Here is an 18,999-nt window from a genome sequence, read left to right as displayed (position 1 = left end):
GATGAGTATATGATAATACACATCCTCCGACTTCCTCTGCTGAGCACTTCCTAGGTTGAAGACTGTCCTTTGTAGCACTTATGCTACTACCAATCTCCAAGAACAGTCCCTGCCTTTTAAACTACCTCTCAACTTACAAGATGCTTCTGGCTGTCAGTAGGAATAGAAAGGCCCGCAGACACTTTTAGGAGCTTCATGATTAATTCAGCATAAGATTCTTTTGCCAGGATGATGGACGGTGGGTAATGGCTGCTGAAATAACCTAGCACACTCTGGTACGACACAATATCCACAAGATGCCATGAAAGTGAGCTTGTCTGTCCAAGGAGACTAAGTAAAGGTGAATCCTAAAAATAAAACACATATTCCTTTAGTTCCAGAGCCCCAATTTTTCCAGAAATATGTGTTGCTCACTAGTCTGTGGAATAACTACTAAGATGGCCTACGGTAGGCACAGAACAGTTACGATATCAAGTAAGTATCTATTCAAGTTAGGAGTACTAGTGAAAGCAATAACCAAAGTTTTGGCAAAAACACATTCATATTAAGACGTATTGAGTATCTGGAACCCAGGTTCTTTTCTTTCAAAAGAACTCTCGGTTCTGGTGAGACATGCCAAAATTGACTTCAAGAAGCATACAAGAGATTGAACTAGATATTAATGAGATATAAAATAAAGTTGATTAATATATTCTAACTCAGTGTGGTTTTTTGCATAATTTAGAATCAGATAATGAGCTATCCAGGAAAATCAGGCATCTGGTTAAAGGTACCTCTCATATGCCAAGCATCTGTTCACACTGATAGGGGCATTGGAAAAACAAATGAAAAACTACGACCTAGAAGAAAGCAAAGATCTAAGCAGCCTTGCTGAATTTTTGCCATAAGCTTCCCAAACTTACTGTTTGGTCTACCAGTTGAACTTCCTTTGCCAATAAAATCATCATGAAAAGGAGGCAGACAATCATGCTGCGGGTTTCTGGGTGGGGACTGGGATTCCAGGCATCAGAGAGCACACTAACCCAGTTGACTTCACAGAGTACAGACCCCAAAAATAAGAAACAGCTCTTGGGGCTTCCTCGTTCCACCTAAAAGAAAATGAATTAAAGTCAATGTGTTGCTTTGTGCTATCTATGTATCTGGAAAATGTATGTAAACTGTTTCATAATTGTGTTTTTAAAAAACACTTTTGCCCCAGATTGTATCACTTAGAATCCCACCTCCTAGAGATTTAGACTTAATATTTGTAATATCTTTCCTTCCACAGTGTATGTGTGTATATTTTAGTTTGTCTGTTTGTTCAGATTTCAGCATTTATTCCAATCATTCTTAATAAGTGAGGAATGACCTTCCCTAACCCCAACCTGGGTGGAGAATCACTGCCACAGTAAGTCACTGGAGCTGCAGGGAGTGTATCAGAATCCTTAGGTGTGCCAGGACAGGGCAAAGTTGAGATTTACTAGTCAGTAGTTCCCAAACTTAAGTGTGCATCAGAACTAAATGGAAGGTGTATTAAAACAGATTGCTGGGCCTACCCCTAGAGCTTTTAATTTTGCAGGTATGGGTTGGGAGCCAGAATGTGTAAGTTCCCAGGTAATGCTGATGCTGCTGTCCCAGGGACCACACTACTTTGAGATCCACTACACTAGTATATATTATTTATATTGCCTTTTTCCTTTTTTTTTTTTTTTTTTTTTTTTTTTGAGATGGAGTTTCAATCTTGTTACCAAGATTGGAATGCAATGGCACGATCTCGGCTCACCGTAACCTCCACCTCCTGGGTTCAAGCAATTCTCCTGCCTCAGCCTCCTGAGTAGCTGGGATTACAGGTGCCTGCCACCACGCCCAGCTAATTTTTTATTTTATTATTTTATTGCTTATTTTTTATTTTATTTTTAGTAGAGACCGGGTTTCTCCATGTTGGTCAGGCTGGTCTTGAACCCCCAGCCTCAGGTGATCTGCCCACCTCAGCCTCCCAAAGTGCTGGGATTACAGGTGTGAGCCACTGTGCCCGGCCTATATTCCCTTTTTAATGTAATGTTGTATTATAACAATGTCTCCGCATTATTAGTCTTTACAATTTTTGATGACCGCATGTTTAAATTTTATTTAAAATACATTAGAGAGGCCGGGTGCGGTGGCTCACGCCTGTAATCCCAGCACTCTGGGGAGCCAAGGCGGGTGGATCACAAGGTCAGGAGATCGAGACCATCCTGGCTAACATGGTGAAACCCCATCTCTACTAAAAATACAAAATACATTAGCTGGGCGTGGTGGTGGGCGCCTGTAGTCCCAGGTACTTGGGAGGCTGAGGCAGGAGAATGGCGAGAACCTGGAAGAAGGAGCTTGCAGTGAGCCAAAATCATGCCACTGCACTCCAGCCTGGGTGACAGAGCAAGACTCCGTCTCAAAAAAAAAAAAATTAGAGAATGAGGAACAGATGTACTACAAAGTATATAAGAAACCTCAAAGATCTCTTACAAGCTATTTCAATACTTCCAATTTGTTTAAAATAAAACATGGCTACTCATGAATTTTTCCTTTCAAAATTAAGATTAAAAGCTCTAGTCTATTTATAAAATCATAATCAATGGAATTTGGTGATGATTCATTTCTTCTCATTACTGTTATTATATTATGCTAACTACTAATTCTCTTCCTTTTAGAAAATGATTCTTCATTGTCCATTATAATCTGTTCTCTATCCTCACCCTCAACCCCACCAAAAAAATATAGTTTATTATGCCAACAAGACACAAAGAATTAAAAGATCCCCAGCTTCTGGGGTGGTCAGGGTCATCTGCCATTAGAATAAAACTCCTAGAGACAGAGCCTACAGCATCCCTTAACAGGCTGTGCTACTATTTAATCTGTCTTATAGTTAAGGTCATCCTTTTTAAAACTCCATCTTATAGTTCTTTAAACCACCTTTCTCTAGTATGTTCATAATGGTGATAAATATTTACTTAATGCCTGTCACATATACTAAATCTAGCTATAAAATCATTCTTAAGCCTTGGATTTCTCTAGAACAACTGCCCTCAGCTTTTCTTGCATTTCAGCTACTGAGGAGTGGCTGACAAGAGCAGCACAGATGGAGTTCCATTAAGGGCACTAAAAAAGTTAAGTATATTTTGCTAACCGTCATAAATAACTGTAGATCTGTATCAAAGCACTTAAGGTGTCTCAATAATAAATGTGACAGTAACAGTAAACACAAACTAACTGATGAGACTATGAACAAATGAACTGAAACTACCATAAAAACCTAAGACAAGAGCGTAATTAAAAAAAAAAAAAAAAAAAAAAAAGCAATAACAAATGCCTGACTAGTATGTAGGTTACACTACACTCTCTGTTTTCTGGTTTTGTAACCATTGCTTCTACTGCAAAGACTCACACACACTCTCTTTTTTCTGGTCATTTCAGGTCTGTACACGATTATGATGCATCATCGGTTGTCACAATGCATTTTATCTCCTATAATCAAATTATTCACTTGCATAACTGCTAAAAGAAACTAACAGCTTCAGTATCAATTTACATTTGCTTTAATAGAACATTTAACAATAAGCAGTTGTTGACACAAACTGTAATGACACAAACACATCAATAACAACCAAGATTAAGCGTAACAGAGCCATTAAACTATGTACTCACACATGACAAAGTCTAGGGGATGACTGACATATTATAGATAAAATCTTTCTCTGGGTTTTAAAAATGGTCCTGTAGATGTTTTAACACAATGAAATGACTTCCACAGGACACTGTTTTCCACAAGCACCACCGAGGCAACACAGAATGTATTCACGGTCCACGCTGGCACACACTGCCACTATGCCTAACAACCACAGTGACCAGGCTGCTCCCTAGAAGCCAGATCTCTCTAGGCTGTGACCCGGGGAGTGAAGGGCTTACTTTGAAGAAGGCCTCCATGAGCATCTGGTCAGGGTGCAGGTCCTTCCATGGCAGTTTCCGGTACATGCTATGGAAAGTGTACAGAATGAACTCTGGCATTTTGGGTGCTGTACATGCTTCACAATAATGCATCAGGTGCAACCAAAGGGCTTCTTCATCACCTGGCAACAGCTTATCTAGAATGTGAAAAGAAAATAGAGCTGAAGACCTTTGGTTTACTTTAAAAAAAAAAAAAGCAAATTTGAACTAAAAGTCTAAAATCTAAGGTTCTCATGATTGACCCAATTTCAAAGATTTTCATGTGGGAAGAGTGGTTAAGGGGACTACTGGCAGATTAGTAATAAAGAATGGTACTTTAATTACCCACTTGGGTAACTGGAATGAGCAGATCCTGTGTGAGAAATAATCAGCTTTTCTTTAAAATTTCTAAATGTATGGCTTTTTAACTGAAATACACTCCTACAGCCTGTTGCCCTCAGTATGTATTCAGTTTTACACATTTAGTGCTTCATTCATTTGGCACTCAGGAGAGATCCAAAATCCCTCAAAAGGAAATGTTCGGTTTTTTAAAAGAAGACATACAAATGGCCAATAGGTGCATGAAGAAATGCTCAGCGTCACTGATCATTAGAGAAATGCAAACTAAAACCGCAACAAGATATCAGTGCACAGCTATTAGGATAGCTGTTCAAAAAGATGAACGATAACAAGTGTTAGAGAGGATCTGGAGAGAAAGAAACTCTTAAACACTGTTGGTGGGAGTCTAAATTAGTACAACGATTATGAAAAAAGGCATGGAGGTTCCTCAAAAAACTAAAAGTAGACTACCATATGATCCAGTAATCTCACTTCTGGGTATACAACCAAAAGAAAGGAAATCGATAGGTTGAAGGGATAACCGCACTCCCATGTTCACTGCAGCATTATTCACAATAGCCAAGATATGGAAACAACCTAAGTGTCCTTCAAAAGATGAATGGATTTTTCTAAATGTGGTGTATATACGCAATGGAATACCAGTCTGCCTTAGAAGAGGAGGAAATCCTGTCATTCGCAACAACATGAATGAATCTGGAGGACATCATGCTAAGTGAAGAAAACGAGGCACAGAAAGACAAATGCCACATGCTCTTACTCATATGTGGAATCGAGTAAGTTGAACTCATTGAAGTAGAGAACAGAATGACAGTTACCAGAGGCTGTGGGGTATCAGGGGAAAAGGGAGGGAACGAGGAGTTGCTGATCAAAAGGGCACAAAGTTTCAGAGGGCAGGAGGAATAGGTTTCAGGATCTATTGTACAGCAGGGCGACTACCGTCCACAACAATGCATTACGTATTTCAAAATCAGAAGAGAACAAACTTCAAATGTCTCACCATAAACAATGAAAGGTAAGCAAGGTGATGGATACCTTAATTATCTTGATTTAATCACGCCACACTGTAAATCACACTGTACCTCATCAATATATATAATTATGATTTGTTAATCAAAGATAACATTAATAATAATTCTTTAAGAAACGGTGGAAATGTTCCAAATGACCAAAACTTATTTGTGCAATGAAACTAGTCCATTAACTGTCATTCATGTAAGTCATTCTAAAATAAATCTCACGCTTTTCTGAGACCTGGATTATTACTCAATATTATCCTCACAAGTATCAATTCCATTAATGTCTTCAAGGGCTAATGACTATATAAGGGACATTTAGTCTAAAACAAGCGGTTTCAGACTTTCTGGTTCCATGCTAATGGAATGCAGTCAAAGAAGAGAGAGTCACACACAGTAAGAACAGAAACCTGATGGTGTTGCTCAACACAAATCTTTTAAAAAATGGCCAACGAGGCTGTGTGCAGTGGCTCACGCTTGCAATCCCGGCACTTCGGGAGGCCGAGGCAGGCAGATCACTTGAGGTCAGGAGTTCGAGACTAACCTGGCCAACATGGTGAAACTCTGTCTCTACCAAAAATACAAAAATTAGCCAGATGTGGTGGCAGGCACCTGTAATCCCAGCTACTCGGGAGGCTGAGGTGGCAGAATTGCTTGAACCAGGGAGGCAGAGGTTGCAGTGGGCCAAGATCGCGCCACTGCACTCCAACCTGGGCGACAGAGTGAGACTCCTTCTCAAAAAAAAAAGAAAAAAAAAAAGCCAATGAGCATCAACACATTGTACCAGACAACTCTCATTTCTAACATGCTTGTGCCCTCAATTCCACAACCTGGCATGGAACAGTAATGCACATTTTTAACAACCTTTAAGAGAGGTTAATGATAGCATTCGTTTAAATATGGATAAAAGACAGTTTTGTTTAGATAAAGTTGGGTAAGTATGTAGAAGATATCCAGAAGGATGTCTTAGGATAGACTGAGCTGATAGTTCCAGCCAAGACACAAATTCTGTGACGTCAGATAAATTCTGTCATTTTCAGGTCCCCACTTTTCTCATCCATAGAAGGAGCTAGTGGATCAGATAATCTCACTAAAAAGCTGCAATACTTCTTCATCCTACCTTGCAAAGCTCTCCTGTTTCCTTTCTTTGAACCCAGCTGCCAAGTCTTGATGTCTGTGTACCCTTCTGTCCTATACCACTTTCTTATTTTATTCGTATACACGGGCAAAAGAGCTTTGGGGTGCTTTCCCCTATACTAAGAAATTAAATATGGCTGGGCATGGTGGCTCACGCCTGTAATCCCAGCGCTTTGGGAGGCCAAGGTGGGTGGATCACAAGGCCAGACTGGCCAATATGGTGAAACCACGTCTCTACTAAAAATACAAAAATTAGCCGGGTGTGGTGGCGGGCGCCTGTAGTCCCAGCTACTCGGGAGACTGAGGCAGGAGAATCGCCTGAACCCGGGAGGTGGAGGTTGCAGTGAGCCGAGATCCTGCCACTGCACTCCAGCCTGGGCAACAGAGTGAGACTCAGTCTCAAAAGAACAAAAAAAAAAAAAAGAAATTAAATATATAGCCTTTATGATTATAATTTGGTGCTCAAATCTTTTTCTCGGTAATCAATATATTCTGGATGGTAAAAAGCAGCTAGAAGTCTGCCTTTCAAAAAAAAAATTGAGTACTACTAGGATTTCATGTGTTACTCATTGAACCACTATTTATCAAACACACACTGAGAATATGGCATTACCCCAGTTTTGTAGGGAGCAAAAAGAAACAAAGAATAACATTTCTGTTATTCTATGAAGAGTTTACACCTCTTCAAGACAAGATATATAAAAGATAAATCAGAAATACAAATAAGGTACAGCCAGATAAAATGAAATGAGCTATCCAGCCATGAAAAGGCATAAAGAGACTTCAATGCCTATACTAAGTGAAAGAAGTTAATCTGAAAATGCTATGACTCCAACCATAGGACATTCTAGAGAAGGTAACACTATGGAGGTAGTAAAAGGATCAGGGGTTGAGGGGAAGGAGAGATGAACAGGCAGAGTGCAGAGGATTTTTAGGGCAGTGAAACTGCTCTGTATGATACCACAATGGTGGGCACATGTTATTTGTCATTTGTCAAAACCCACCGAATGTGTTCACCAAGAGAGAACACTAATGTAAACCATGGACTTTAGTTGATAAGATGCCTTAATGTAGGTTCACCAATTATAACAAATGTATCACCCTGGTGTGGAATGTCCAGAGTGGGGAAGGCTTGTGCATCTGTGGGGGCAGAAGGTATAAAGGAATTCTTGTACTTTCCACTTAATTTTGCTGTAAACCTAAAGCTGCTCTAAAAAATAAAGTCTGTTAAACAAAAAATAAAATCTATTATGAAAAAAAACAAAACTGGATGACATATGCTTAACTGTATGTATTAGCTCGTTTTCACACTGCTGATAAAGACATACCCGAGACTGGGTAATTTATAAAGAAAAAGAGGTTTAACAGACTCACAGTTCCACGTGGCTGGGGAGGCCTCACAATCATAGTGGAAGGTGAAAGGCACGTCTTACATGGCGGCAGGCAAGAGAGGGAATGAGAGCCAATCCACAGGGGAAACCCCTTATCAAACCACCAGATCTCATGAGACTCATTCACCACCACGAGAACAGTATGAGGGAAACCACCCCCATGATTCAATTATTTCCCACTGGCTCCCTCCCACAACACATGGGAATCATGGTAGCCACAATTCAAGATGACATTTGGGTGGGGACGCTGCCAAACCATATCACTCTATAACTAAATGCCACACAAACACATGGCAGCCACAGGGGCACTAGGTGTATTCAGTGGAAGAAAACACCATGGGTCAGAAGCAAAGAGGAAGCCAGAGTGTTAAACAGATGCTGAAACCAGCCAACCGGGGACTATTTGCCTGCTGAGTTTTAACAGCACAAGAGGACAGAACATGAGGTTTTCTAAGGACTATATTCTTATTGAAAGGGCAGAATGGGGCAAAAGAGGAAACTTCTCTGCCTTACCCTAGATTGTGAGTCAGGAGAGATCAAAAAGTTTACTGTGAGAATTGAGGCCAGCCTGCAAGTGAATTTGGGGTTTAATTTCATGTAACTGGTAGCATGAGAAACCCCCAACCAAGAAGTAGTTCCAATTGACAACAAATGTAGATCCTCTCTGGAGGCCTTATACACCCTCAGCCTAGGCCTTATGAGATTCCCATCAGTCTCTCAAAATACGGGTTCACAATACAAAATTTAAAAACGCACAAGGAAACAAGCCTCCAAGAACAAGAATCCAAAGGAAAATTAAACAGCAGCATAAGACAACCCCCAACAGGAATTTCAGATAATAGAATTATTGTACATACATCATAAAGTAAGCATGTTTAAACATTTTAAGGAAATAAAAAATAGAATTTTAAATGAAAGATACTACCAAAAAGGATCAGGGTACATTTGAAAAACAAACAAATAGATCTAGAAATGGAAAAAATAATCACTGAAATGAAAAATTCAATTGATATATTTTAAGCAGATGAGACACAGCTGGAGAGAGACTAAAGAAATGGAAGGAAGACCTCTAGAAATTACTCGTAATAAAGAAAAAAAAGACAGAAAATATGAAAAAGAGGTTAAGAGTTAGGGAGGACAGGAAGAAACTCAACATGCAGGATAGGCAATATTGGAAGAGAGAGAGACTGCAAATTTACCATAACTGAGAAACTCAGAGCAACCTACCAAAAAGAGATAAGAAGTTACACACCTAAAGGCCGGGTGTGGTGGCTCACATCTGTAATCCTAGCACTTTGGGAGGCCAAGGCGGGCAGACAGCCTGAGCTCAGGAGTTTGAGACCAGCCCGGGCAACATGGTGAAACCCTGTCCCTACTAAAACTACAAAAAAATTAGCCAGGCGTGGCGGCATGCACTTGTAGTCCTGGCTACTCGGGAGGTTGAGGCAGGAGAATTGCTTGAATCTGGTAGGCAGAGGCTGCAGTGAGCCCAGATCACACCACTGCACTCCAGCCTGGGCGACAGAGCAAGACTCCATCTCCAAAAGAAAAAAAAAAAGAGAAGTTACACACTTAACACTAAATAATTGTATCAGTGACCTTTCTTCAGTCACAAATAACTGCCTATTAAATAAAAATTAAATAGAGGAAAGTAGAAGAAAAAGACTGACTGAATGACTTAGGGAAAAATGAAAACTAAGCAGAGACAGCCTGACATCTTCCTACCTTTAAAACTCTCATGCAGTGAGTCAATACAGTCAGCGAACAGCTGCACAATGCTTGAGGCCACCACAGTATCACTCTCTAGCCAGGGGTAATGGCGCTGTTGGCTGCTTTGAAGAAAAGAAACACACACTTAGGAATGCAACCATGATTAAAATACTGTAAGTCCCAGTGTCTAGGGCTGGCCTAAGTCCTGGAGGCCTGTCCATTATGTAGGCCTGACACACATTTAGAATACTTCAAAGGCTGTAAATACCTGCAGGCAAATTGTAGCTTGTAACACCAGCCATATAATTTTCTTTCCTCCCCTTCCTACCCTTTATTCCAATGCAATTGGATTTCAAAAATGTGCTATCTAAATAACCCTTAAATTAACATCTTTTTACATCAAATTTAGACCCTTGGACATCTTGGTTACATTTCAAATGCCGTAGAAAAATATCCTAAATCAGCTTCAACAGTTTTCTGTACTCAAAACATTTAAAAAAAAAAAATCAAATTCACATAACAAAGAGATGGTCAAAAATTAACAAATAGAAAATGAGCAAAGAAATTTTTTTTTTTTTGACAGAGAGAGTCTTTCTCTGCCACCCAGGCTGGAGTGTAGTGGCACAATCTTGGCTCACTGCAACCTTCACCTCCAGGGTTCAAGCAACTCTTCTGCATCAGCCTCCCAAGTAACTGGGGTTGCAGGCGCCAACCACCACACCCAGCTAATTTTTGTATTTTTAGTAGAGACAGGGTTTCACCATGTTGGCCAGACTTGTCTCAAAGTCTTGACTTCAAGTGATCCACCTGCCTTGGCCTCCCAAAGTACTGGGTTTACAGGCGTGAGCCACCACGCCTGGCCCAGAGAAATTCTTTATATGAAAAATTTAATTGGCTGGGCACGGGAGCTCATGCCTGTAATCCCACTTTGGGAGGCAGAAGTGGGCAGACTGCTTGAGGTCAGGAGTTCAAGACCAGCCTGGCCAACATAGCAAAACACTGTCTCTACTAAAAATACAAAAAAATAAAAATAAAAATAAAAAATTAGCTGGGCGTGGTAGCACACATTTGTAATTCAAGCTACTCAGGGGGCTGAGGCAGGAGAATCGCTTGAACCTGGGAGGCAGAGGTTGCAGTGAGCCAAGATCACGTCACTGCACTCCAGCCTGAGCAACAGAGTGAGACTCTGTCTTTAAAAAATTTTTTTTTTTTATTTTCTGAATCTGGTCTAGAAAACTCAATATCCAAATAGGTTCCATTAATTCTTACTGGAAATAAACAAGCAGCCAGCACTATGGTAAGCAGTCTATATATACACAGTCACTATCCTGAAGCTTGCAGATTATTCAAATAACCCTCTAGCAAAAGCAAACATTCAAAACATTTTACACTTTCCTTAAGTGGCTCGTAAAGCATCATGGGTTAATGCTAAGAGTCTAGAAACAGAAGTCTAAGACCTGACTCTAGTCCCAGCCTCAGCACTAACCAACCAGCTATGAGACTTGAGTACGACATTCATGTTCTCTGAGTCTCAGAATCAAATTCAAGTTTTTGAAAATAACTCCTATAATGTGATGTTTACCACTGTCGTAATTTTTATAAAACTGTGACAAGTTCAACTAGCTTCTGCTTGTATACTTTCAGGGAAAAAAAAGACTCAGAAGGCAACTTACTGAATTTGGACAGCTCTATACCTCTAAGTATTTCAAATGCTTGTGAAATAATGCTTTAATTGCAGAGTCCCAGATTTAAAGGTAATTCCCACCCAATAATTTTATAGCCAACTTAGTTCCAAAACATAACTGATGTAGTAGAGAAAAATCAGTCTCATAAAAATCTAAGAGAACCCTCAGGAGAACAGCATCGTTTTTCTGAAATTAAACACTAAAGTTTATTCAACCTCTTTATTGTGGAAAACTGGAAATGAGTGCCCAGTTTTGTTCCAAAATTAATATTAAGATAATATCTCTGATGACCCAGACTAGCAATTCCATAAATAGAAAATGTCTTAAGTTTTGAAAAGAAGCCTTTTCTAAATTTAAATATGGCCTTACACTAAAAAATTAAATCTGTGAACTCATCACTTCTACCAAATACCATTTAGAATTTGAAGTCTACAAATGTCAAAGGAATTTGAATATCTAAAAAACTATTTACCTTTCATTGTCCTCTAAAACCAGGATCCATGGCTTAAAGAGCTGAATGATTACTGAATGTAGGGATTTCAGCACTAAAAAGTTTAAGAGACAAAAAAAAAAAAACAAGGTCATCATTTGTCATTTGTCAATACCACTGCTCATATTATATAGAAAAATCTACCTCATTATCTGTAGACTCATAAACCTATGTTAATGTATAAACAACATGCTTAGTGTAACTAAGTATGTTTACATTTTCATTGGCTACACTGGAATTTCTCTGAATTGAAGAATTTGTATTACGATACAGTATCATGGATAATTTTATAAGGTACTTTTAAAAAAGATACATGTATAAATATTCAGAACCCTTTCCTTAGTAAGACAAATGACAGAAAGGGTTGGAAACTGAAACCTATCTCTTTGTACCCCACCCTGCACAGGAGGAGCAGAGACAAGCTATAGCAAGCACCCTACATTCACTATGTAATGAATATATCCATTCATATATCGTGACACATATATGACACATATATGGGCTCATGCCTGTTCTATATATTTCTACTTTTTCTCTCCTTGACACTCAATATAAATCTCTTAATGTGCCTATTTAAATCTCTCTTAATGGAAAGTCCAAACACCTAGCTCCACATTGCACGAAAAGTATATTACCTGTTTTCCTGCTGACAGTTGGGTCTTGGGCCAAACAGGCCATTTCCGAGTCAATCAGCCTTTTCACAAGGTAGCCCAAGAATTTCTTCACATCAGCCATATAAGGACTCCATTTTGAGAATAAACCAAAGCTTTTAAAGTCCATCTTGGATAACCGAAGCTTATAAAAAAAGTCTGAAAGCCACTGTATAGTCTCCATTACCTGGAACAGACAACTAGTCAAAAAATGCTTACTAAATATGTACTTTTAGTAAAGTGCTATGACACAGTGATGGGGGTGTATGTAGTAGGTCTTTGACTTTATAAGAGAGTTGCAAAAATATAAAGCATATGAGAAATAAATCAATGGGTTTTGTTTTTTTTTGAGGTGGAGTCTCGCTCTGTCACCGAGGCTGGAGTGCAGTGGCACGATCTTGGCTCATCGCAACTTCTGCCTCCTGGGTTCAAGCGATTCTCCAGCCTCAGCCTCCTGAGTAGCTGGGACTACAGGTGTGCACCACCATGCCCAGCTCATTTTTGTATTCTTTAGTAGAGGCAGGGTTTCACCATGTTGCCCAGGCTGGTCTCGAATCCCTGGCCTCAAGTGCTCTGCCCACCTTGGCCCCCAAAATGCTGGGGTTACAGGCATGAGCCACCGCACCCGGCCATCAATGGGTTTCAAGCCTTTTCTAAAGCAGTGGAACCATTATTTCAAGTAAATTCTCATGCAAACCCATATCAAACAGAATGGATAAAACCGAGAGCTCCATGGGACACTGCATCATAGGAACCCGACCAGTGGTCTCAGGGTGGAGTCCGATGGGCTAGGGTGGGAAGGAAAGATCTACAGGGGAGTGTCTGTCCTTGTGTTGGACACATGGGCAAGAATTAGACTCAGGGGAATGCAGCGAGCCACCTGGACAAAGGGGACATGAGGGAAGCAAAGCACTTAACAAAGAAAAACTCATGGCTCTTAAAGATAATGCACAAAAGTTTTCCAACTGTTTAAAAAATAAATAGCAAGGGAAATAAAAAAGAAATGCACAAACACGTCAGAGACCAAAAGCTACACACCTGTTTGTCTGACAAGAGAGCATCAGAAGAGCTGGGAAGCACGGCGCCCTCGGCGGACGCTGCCCCCTGCTGGCAGCTGGGGGCGCAGCAGCCTAGGGCTCTCAGAGTGGCTTTCCAACACTCGGGGCTCAGCAGCTGCTCCGCGGAGCCTGCCAGCAGGGACAGGGAGAGCAAGTCAGCGGCTTTCTCAAAAGAAATGTTTTAACTTGTAACAAAGAATATGAGTACCTTACAAAGGAATAAAAATTAAGCCAAAATCCAAAACAAACTCACAGGGATATCTGGGGTAAGGAGGCCCAAGTAAAGAGAACCTAAGAGAAGAACTGGCCGCCTGCACATTTGGTTTTCCTGGTTCCTGGTGACCCTGCTGGGAGTGAGCGCTGCTGAAGTCGGTGAAGCTACACTCAGACGGGTGGGAGACCTGACCCTCTCACCCTGACTGGGGAATAGTGGCAGTGCCACTCTCCTGGCTGGAGGACCACAGCTATCTATGAGTGTGACAGAAACAACAGTCACAGGACAACGGAGACTACATGCTGAAGGCACCTCAGGGCCTGGGCTCTCCGGAAGGAGTCTCCTCCGGCCCGCCAATTCCCCGAAACCAAGACCCAGAGGCAGCATGGAAAAGCTGGGCAAGTCCAGCAGCCCATATTCTGAACTAGTCCCAACTCTGCTACTTAATAACTTCCCATCCCACAGGACAGGAATAAGTACTTTCCACCCAGAGCGAACATGAGAATCAAATAAAGTAACAGGTTCACGGAGCAGGTCTGAGGAGAACAACGGTGAGGCCAGTTACAATATGTCCAGTGTGAGGTACCTGGGGACAGTGATCAGTCTGTGTCCAGTGGCCACTGGGGTCTGAATCTTAGGACAGTGCCCCAAAATTAAGCTATCACTGTAGAAATCACACATGCCTAGAAGGTGGCAGTGACGTCAGGGAAAAGAATGGGCTCACCCAGAAGGAATGAATGCAGTAGAAGAGCGAAGGATGCTCCCAAGGGAACATCAACATGGTAGCCAAGGAGGAGAAAGAAACCAGGAGGCCGCAGCTCATGACATCTGAGAGGTATCATATTGTTATTCTTAAGTCTGAATTACTTTTCTTGGTAAGAACAAATTTCTTGCTAAATTCAAGTCAATAGTGGTCTAATATAAATGGTTTACAATCTCTTTAAAAGAGATTTCAGGGAAAAATCCACAACATACACTATATCAAACTTCAAAAGCTTAGAGAAAAAATTAGCTATGCATATATTCATTGACATTTGTACAAATGTATTTCCCTTCCACCATTCTCCACCCACCCTGCAACCTGCCTCTGTGGGAAACAATTAAAGCTTGAAGTGCTTTCAAAATGAGAGACTGCACGTTTCAAGGTCCTTTGGGTAACCCGATACACTGGATCATTAACTTATCCATTAAACTATTTCCATGATGTAACACAAAAATTTGGTATAAAGCAAAATTTCATTTGCTATTACATCTATAAACCATATGAAGTTTGCATGAAAAAGTAAATACTATCTCATTTATCAAATTTTAATAAAATTACTGCCTAGCGAAACTCCAAAAATAAAAAAGCCTACCCTATTTATTTCTCCTCTAAACTCTAAAACTGCTATGGAAAATTGTAAGAAGGGGGAACAGAAGTGGCAGGAATGTGGAGATTGTAATGCTGCTCTTTCCCTTGGTAAATATAAATAAAGTCTATCATTACATATGGATAAAATTAATTTGCAAAAACAACAGTAAAAGAATTAGAAAGGAAAAACCCCCAAAATGTTTGGAACTACAGAGAAACAAACTGTCATATTAAACATATCATAAGGCACAACCTCCTTGCTTTGCCAGCTCTGTCGTCTGCAGAGTAAGCCAGTCCTTTCCCACCCCACTTCAAGACAGCTGAAAAGTCAAGACAAAGAAGTAGCTGCATGACTGTGGACTCCACCAAACTGTAGGTGCTGCCTTGCCCAATTAGAGCCCATTCTCACATTTAGAACAATAACTGGCCATATTTACAGTAACAACTTTTTGGGCCTTGTTCATCAAGCCCTTTAGATGACAATTAGTGATTCTAAACTCCTATACTGGTATTACTTTCATATCTTTGAATAACATCTGTAAAATGAAAAATGTGATATTAAATATTCACTAAGATCTAGTTAGTTACAATTAAATGAAGACACTTACTTTGCATCAGCAGCCTGAGAATGTCACTGTACTGGTCAGGAAACTGGTAGAGAAGAAGGTAAGTCCAGTGCTTACAGAAAAGATTAAATGGCATCAAAATATCCTCATCTGGTTCAAGGCCCCAGGCAGTAAGTGCCAAGTGAATGGACTCCAGAAGCCTGGTACGATCAGACAGAGGAGGTTTAGTGGCGCTTAACCATTGTTTAAGATCGAACTAAAAAGAAAAAGAAACAAAAAGCCGTTTTATTTACACTAGAAAAATAGTTTAAGAGGAGAGAGGTCTGTGTAAATTTAGTTTAAAGGCCAAAAATTACCCAGCATTTTATAAAAATTGAAATTAAAATATATAAACAAGTACATAAAAGATTCAACCTGAGGAAGCTAATTGCAAAATAAATAAATAAATAATAAAAAGAGAAGTACATAAAAGAATATAAGAAGTTCACTAATTGGGTAGAGTGCGGTGGCTTACACCTGTAATCCCAGCACTTTGGGAGGCTGAGGCGGGCAGATCACCTGAGGTCAGGAGTTCCAGGCCAGCCTGACCAACATGGAGAAATCCGGTCTGTACTAAAAATACAAAATTAGCCAGGCATGGTGGCACATGCCTGTAATCCCGGCTACTCAGGAGGCTGAGACAGGAGAATTGCTTGAACCCGGGAGGCGGAGGTTGCCGTGAGCTGAGATCACGCCATTGCACTCCAGCCCGGGCAACAAGAGAGAAAAAAAAAAAAAAAAAGTAGTTCACTAATTGGTACCATTATGCATCTATTTCTATGTTACTATCTAGAATCTCAGAGGCAGTTTTCTTAGATCTGTGTGCTTTTCTTGCTATTGGCTTATAATTTTATACTGTTCCTCAGAGTCTCATATATTTCTGTCTTATAATAAGTTTCCTCTCTAAGAACTGGATCAGAATTTCGTAGCTCTCCTTCACTGGTGACAGTACCACAAATGAGCGGCCACTTTATGGAACTGTCTCAATTTAACAGCCATGTTTCTGGTCTGCATCAGTTACCTGTCTCAGTTAATAAAATTCAGACTGTTGATATTCCCTTCCAAAATCCCAAACTATAAAACATGTTCTCCTCCATTATAGGCTGAGATCAATCTCTAGGCCCTAAAATTGTCAAGGTTTTTTGTCTCTTTTTTTTTTTTTTCCACAACAGGTCTCACTCCATCACCCAGGCTGGAGTGCAGTGGTGCAATCACAGCTTACTGCAGCCTCAACCTCCAGGGCTTAAGCAATTCTCCCACCTCAGCCTCCGAAGTAGCTGGGAGTACCACTAGCCTGGCTTTTTTTTTTTTCTTGTGGAGACAGGGTCTCTGTGTTGGCCAGACTGGTCTCAAACTCCTACGCTCAAGCAATCTTCATGCCTTGGCCTCCCAAAGTGCTGGGATTACACACATGAGCCACCATACCTGGCCAAAACTGCCAAGGTTTTGTTGATTCATAGATGTAAGAGAAATACAAGTGGAGACAAAGTAGCTAAGACTCTGAAATTCTCAACTGGTTAAGTAAACTCATTACCTTGGTCTAATAGAGTTAATATTCTAATGTTATATATTAATATTAATATATTAATATAAAATATAATATTAACAGTTAATATTCAGAATGAGATCAAAGGCAATTTGCTTTGATCCAGCTTATTCTAAATATGAGACAGACTAACAAAACTTTTCTCAAACACAATTTAGGCATAAATTCAGGATAAATTTTAAAAAAGGATGTACTAAACTACTATTATGAATATTTTCAAAACTGTATTAAGCTTTTAAAAAGGGGTGGGGATTAGGTCCTTTTTACACTAAGTGGAATAAGACTACCCTACACAACAGGGGTCCCCAAGCCCCACCTCCTGTCAGATCACCCATGGCATTAGATTCTCATAGAAATGCGAACCCTATTGTGACCTGTGCATGTGAAGGATATAGGTTGCATGCTCCATCTAATGCCTGATGATCTGAGGTGGAACAGTTTCATCCCAAAACCATCCCCTCTACTCCAGTCCACGGAAAAACTGTATTCCATAAAACCGGTCCCTAGTGCCAAAAAGGTTGGAGACCACTGCTATACAAGACAACCAATGCCCCACCCCCCTAAGAAGCAGCTGTGGGGTCAGACCGCTTGAAGCTCATGCAAACTGTGAAAAAGGCCTCTCAGCCTCTGCTGTACCTGGAAACAAAACTGCAGAGGTCCTTTTATTTCTGTAGAGTAGGAAGCAACAATCATTGCTACGTTTCAACAATATGGTGAGGATGGAATTACATCTTACCTTGGTTAGCAGCATGAAAATCATATCACTGTTGTCCTCACTTAGAAACTTCACCACTTTCTCATACAGCTGTATGAACTCTGCAGGCGCAGCATTGGGAGTGAAGAAAGGAGACAGCAGGGAGCAGAGCCTGCTGTTCTTCAGAATGGTCTCAAGTACTTTTCTGCACTCTGATTTAGTGCCACTGATAAACACCTTGGAAAAATAAAAAGGAAAAATGTCACCAGATTCTTCCCTCACAACCTTTATTTAAGCAAGCAAATTTTTAAGGGGCACCAAATAAGGTGAGTAGAATTTTTTTCTAAATGAAAGTCTGAAAAAATCAAAAGACAGCTAAAATCAACATAGATAAGCCTATTGCTTCCAATGGAAGTAATATTGGAAATTCTGAAGAATCCATAAATCTGATTTGGACAAGCCACATATAGAAAATGCCGAGTTAGGCCGGGCACAGTGGCTCACGCTTGTAATCCCAACATTTTGGGAGGCCAAGGCAGGTGGATCACCTGAGGTCAGGAGCTCAAGAACAGCCTGACCAACGTGGTAAAACCCCATCTCTACTAAAAATACAAAAATTAGCTGGGTGTAGTGGTGGGTGCCTGTAATCCCAGCTACTTGGAAGGCTGAGACAGGAGAATTGCTTGAACCCGGGAGGCAGTGGTTGCAGTGAGCTGACATCACGCCATTGCACTCCAGCCTGGGTGACAGAGCGAGACGCCGTTTCCATAAAAAAAAAAAAAAGAAAAGAAAAGAAAAGAAAATGATGAGTTAACTGTACTACAAGATTTTTAAGACATCAAAATATTGGGGTACTTTTAATCCACAAACGTGCAATGTCCCCACCATGATTACTATGGTACCCAACATGGTGCTGCATTACGTCAGGAAAACAAAACTTCCAGGTTATAGATTTTACTGAGAGGCGTATTTAATACCTTTCAAAAACTAACTTTCATAATAATATATAATCAAGATGACGTCATCTTGTTTTAACTTGGTTCTAATATTAAAAAGTACTAGAATATAAGCAAAAATTGAAACAATTTCACTGGCAGGAAGGCTTTCATATGGTTGACCAAAGGCAGAAATAATAAAACAACAAGACTGATAGGCT

General features: G+C 40.3%; 1 protein-coding gene across 1 annotated transcript in view; it reads right to left on the bottom strand.

The window, feature by feature from the left end:
• The window catches only part of EPG5 (ectopic P-granules 5 autophagy tethering factor), a 120,906-nt gene that overhangs the window by 16,041 nt on the left and 85,866 nt on the right, over window positions 1–18,999 (bottom strand). Inside the window, exons 29-37 of the mRNA XM_058439686.1 lie at window positions 17,886–18,080; window positions 15,607–15,820; window positions 13,414–13,562; window positions 12,361–12,562; window positions 11,708–11,780; window positions 9,566–9,672; window positions 3,922–4,097; window positions 903–1,088; window positions 138–347 (exon numbers count right to left, since the gene is read on the bottom strand). Coding sequence (XP_058295669.1) covers window positions 138–347; window positions 903–1,088; window positions 3,922–4,097; window positions 9,566–9,672; window positions 11,708–11,780; window positions 12,361–12,562; window positions 13,414–13,562; window positions 15,607–15,820; window positions 17,886–18,080 — 1,512 coding nt within the window. The remainder of the gene's footprint in view (window positions 1–137; window positions 348–902; window positions 1,089–3,921; window positions 4,098–9,565; window positions 9,673–11,707; window positions 11,781–12,360; window positions 12,563–13,413; window positions 13,563–15,606; window positions 15,821–17,885; window positions 18,081–18,999) is intronic.

This window comes from Hylobates moloch, unplaced genomic scaffold (assembly GCF_009828535.3).
Source record: "Hylobates moloch isolate HMO894 unplaced genomic scaffold, HMol_V3 SCAFFOLD_5, whole genome shotgun sequence".
Lineage (NCBI taxonomy): Eukaryota > Metazoa > Chordata > Mammalia > Primates > Hylobatidae > Hylobates > Hylobates moloch.
Note: the sequence above shows the minus strand (reverse complement) of the source record. Positions and strands in the feature narration are given on the sequence as shown.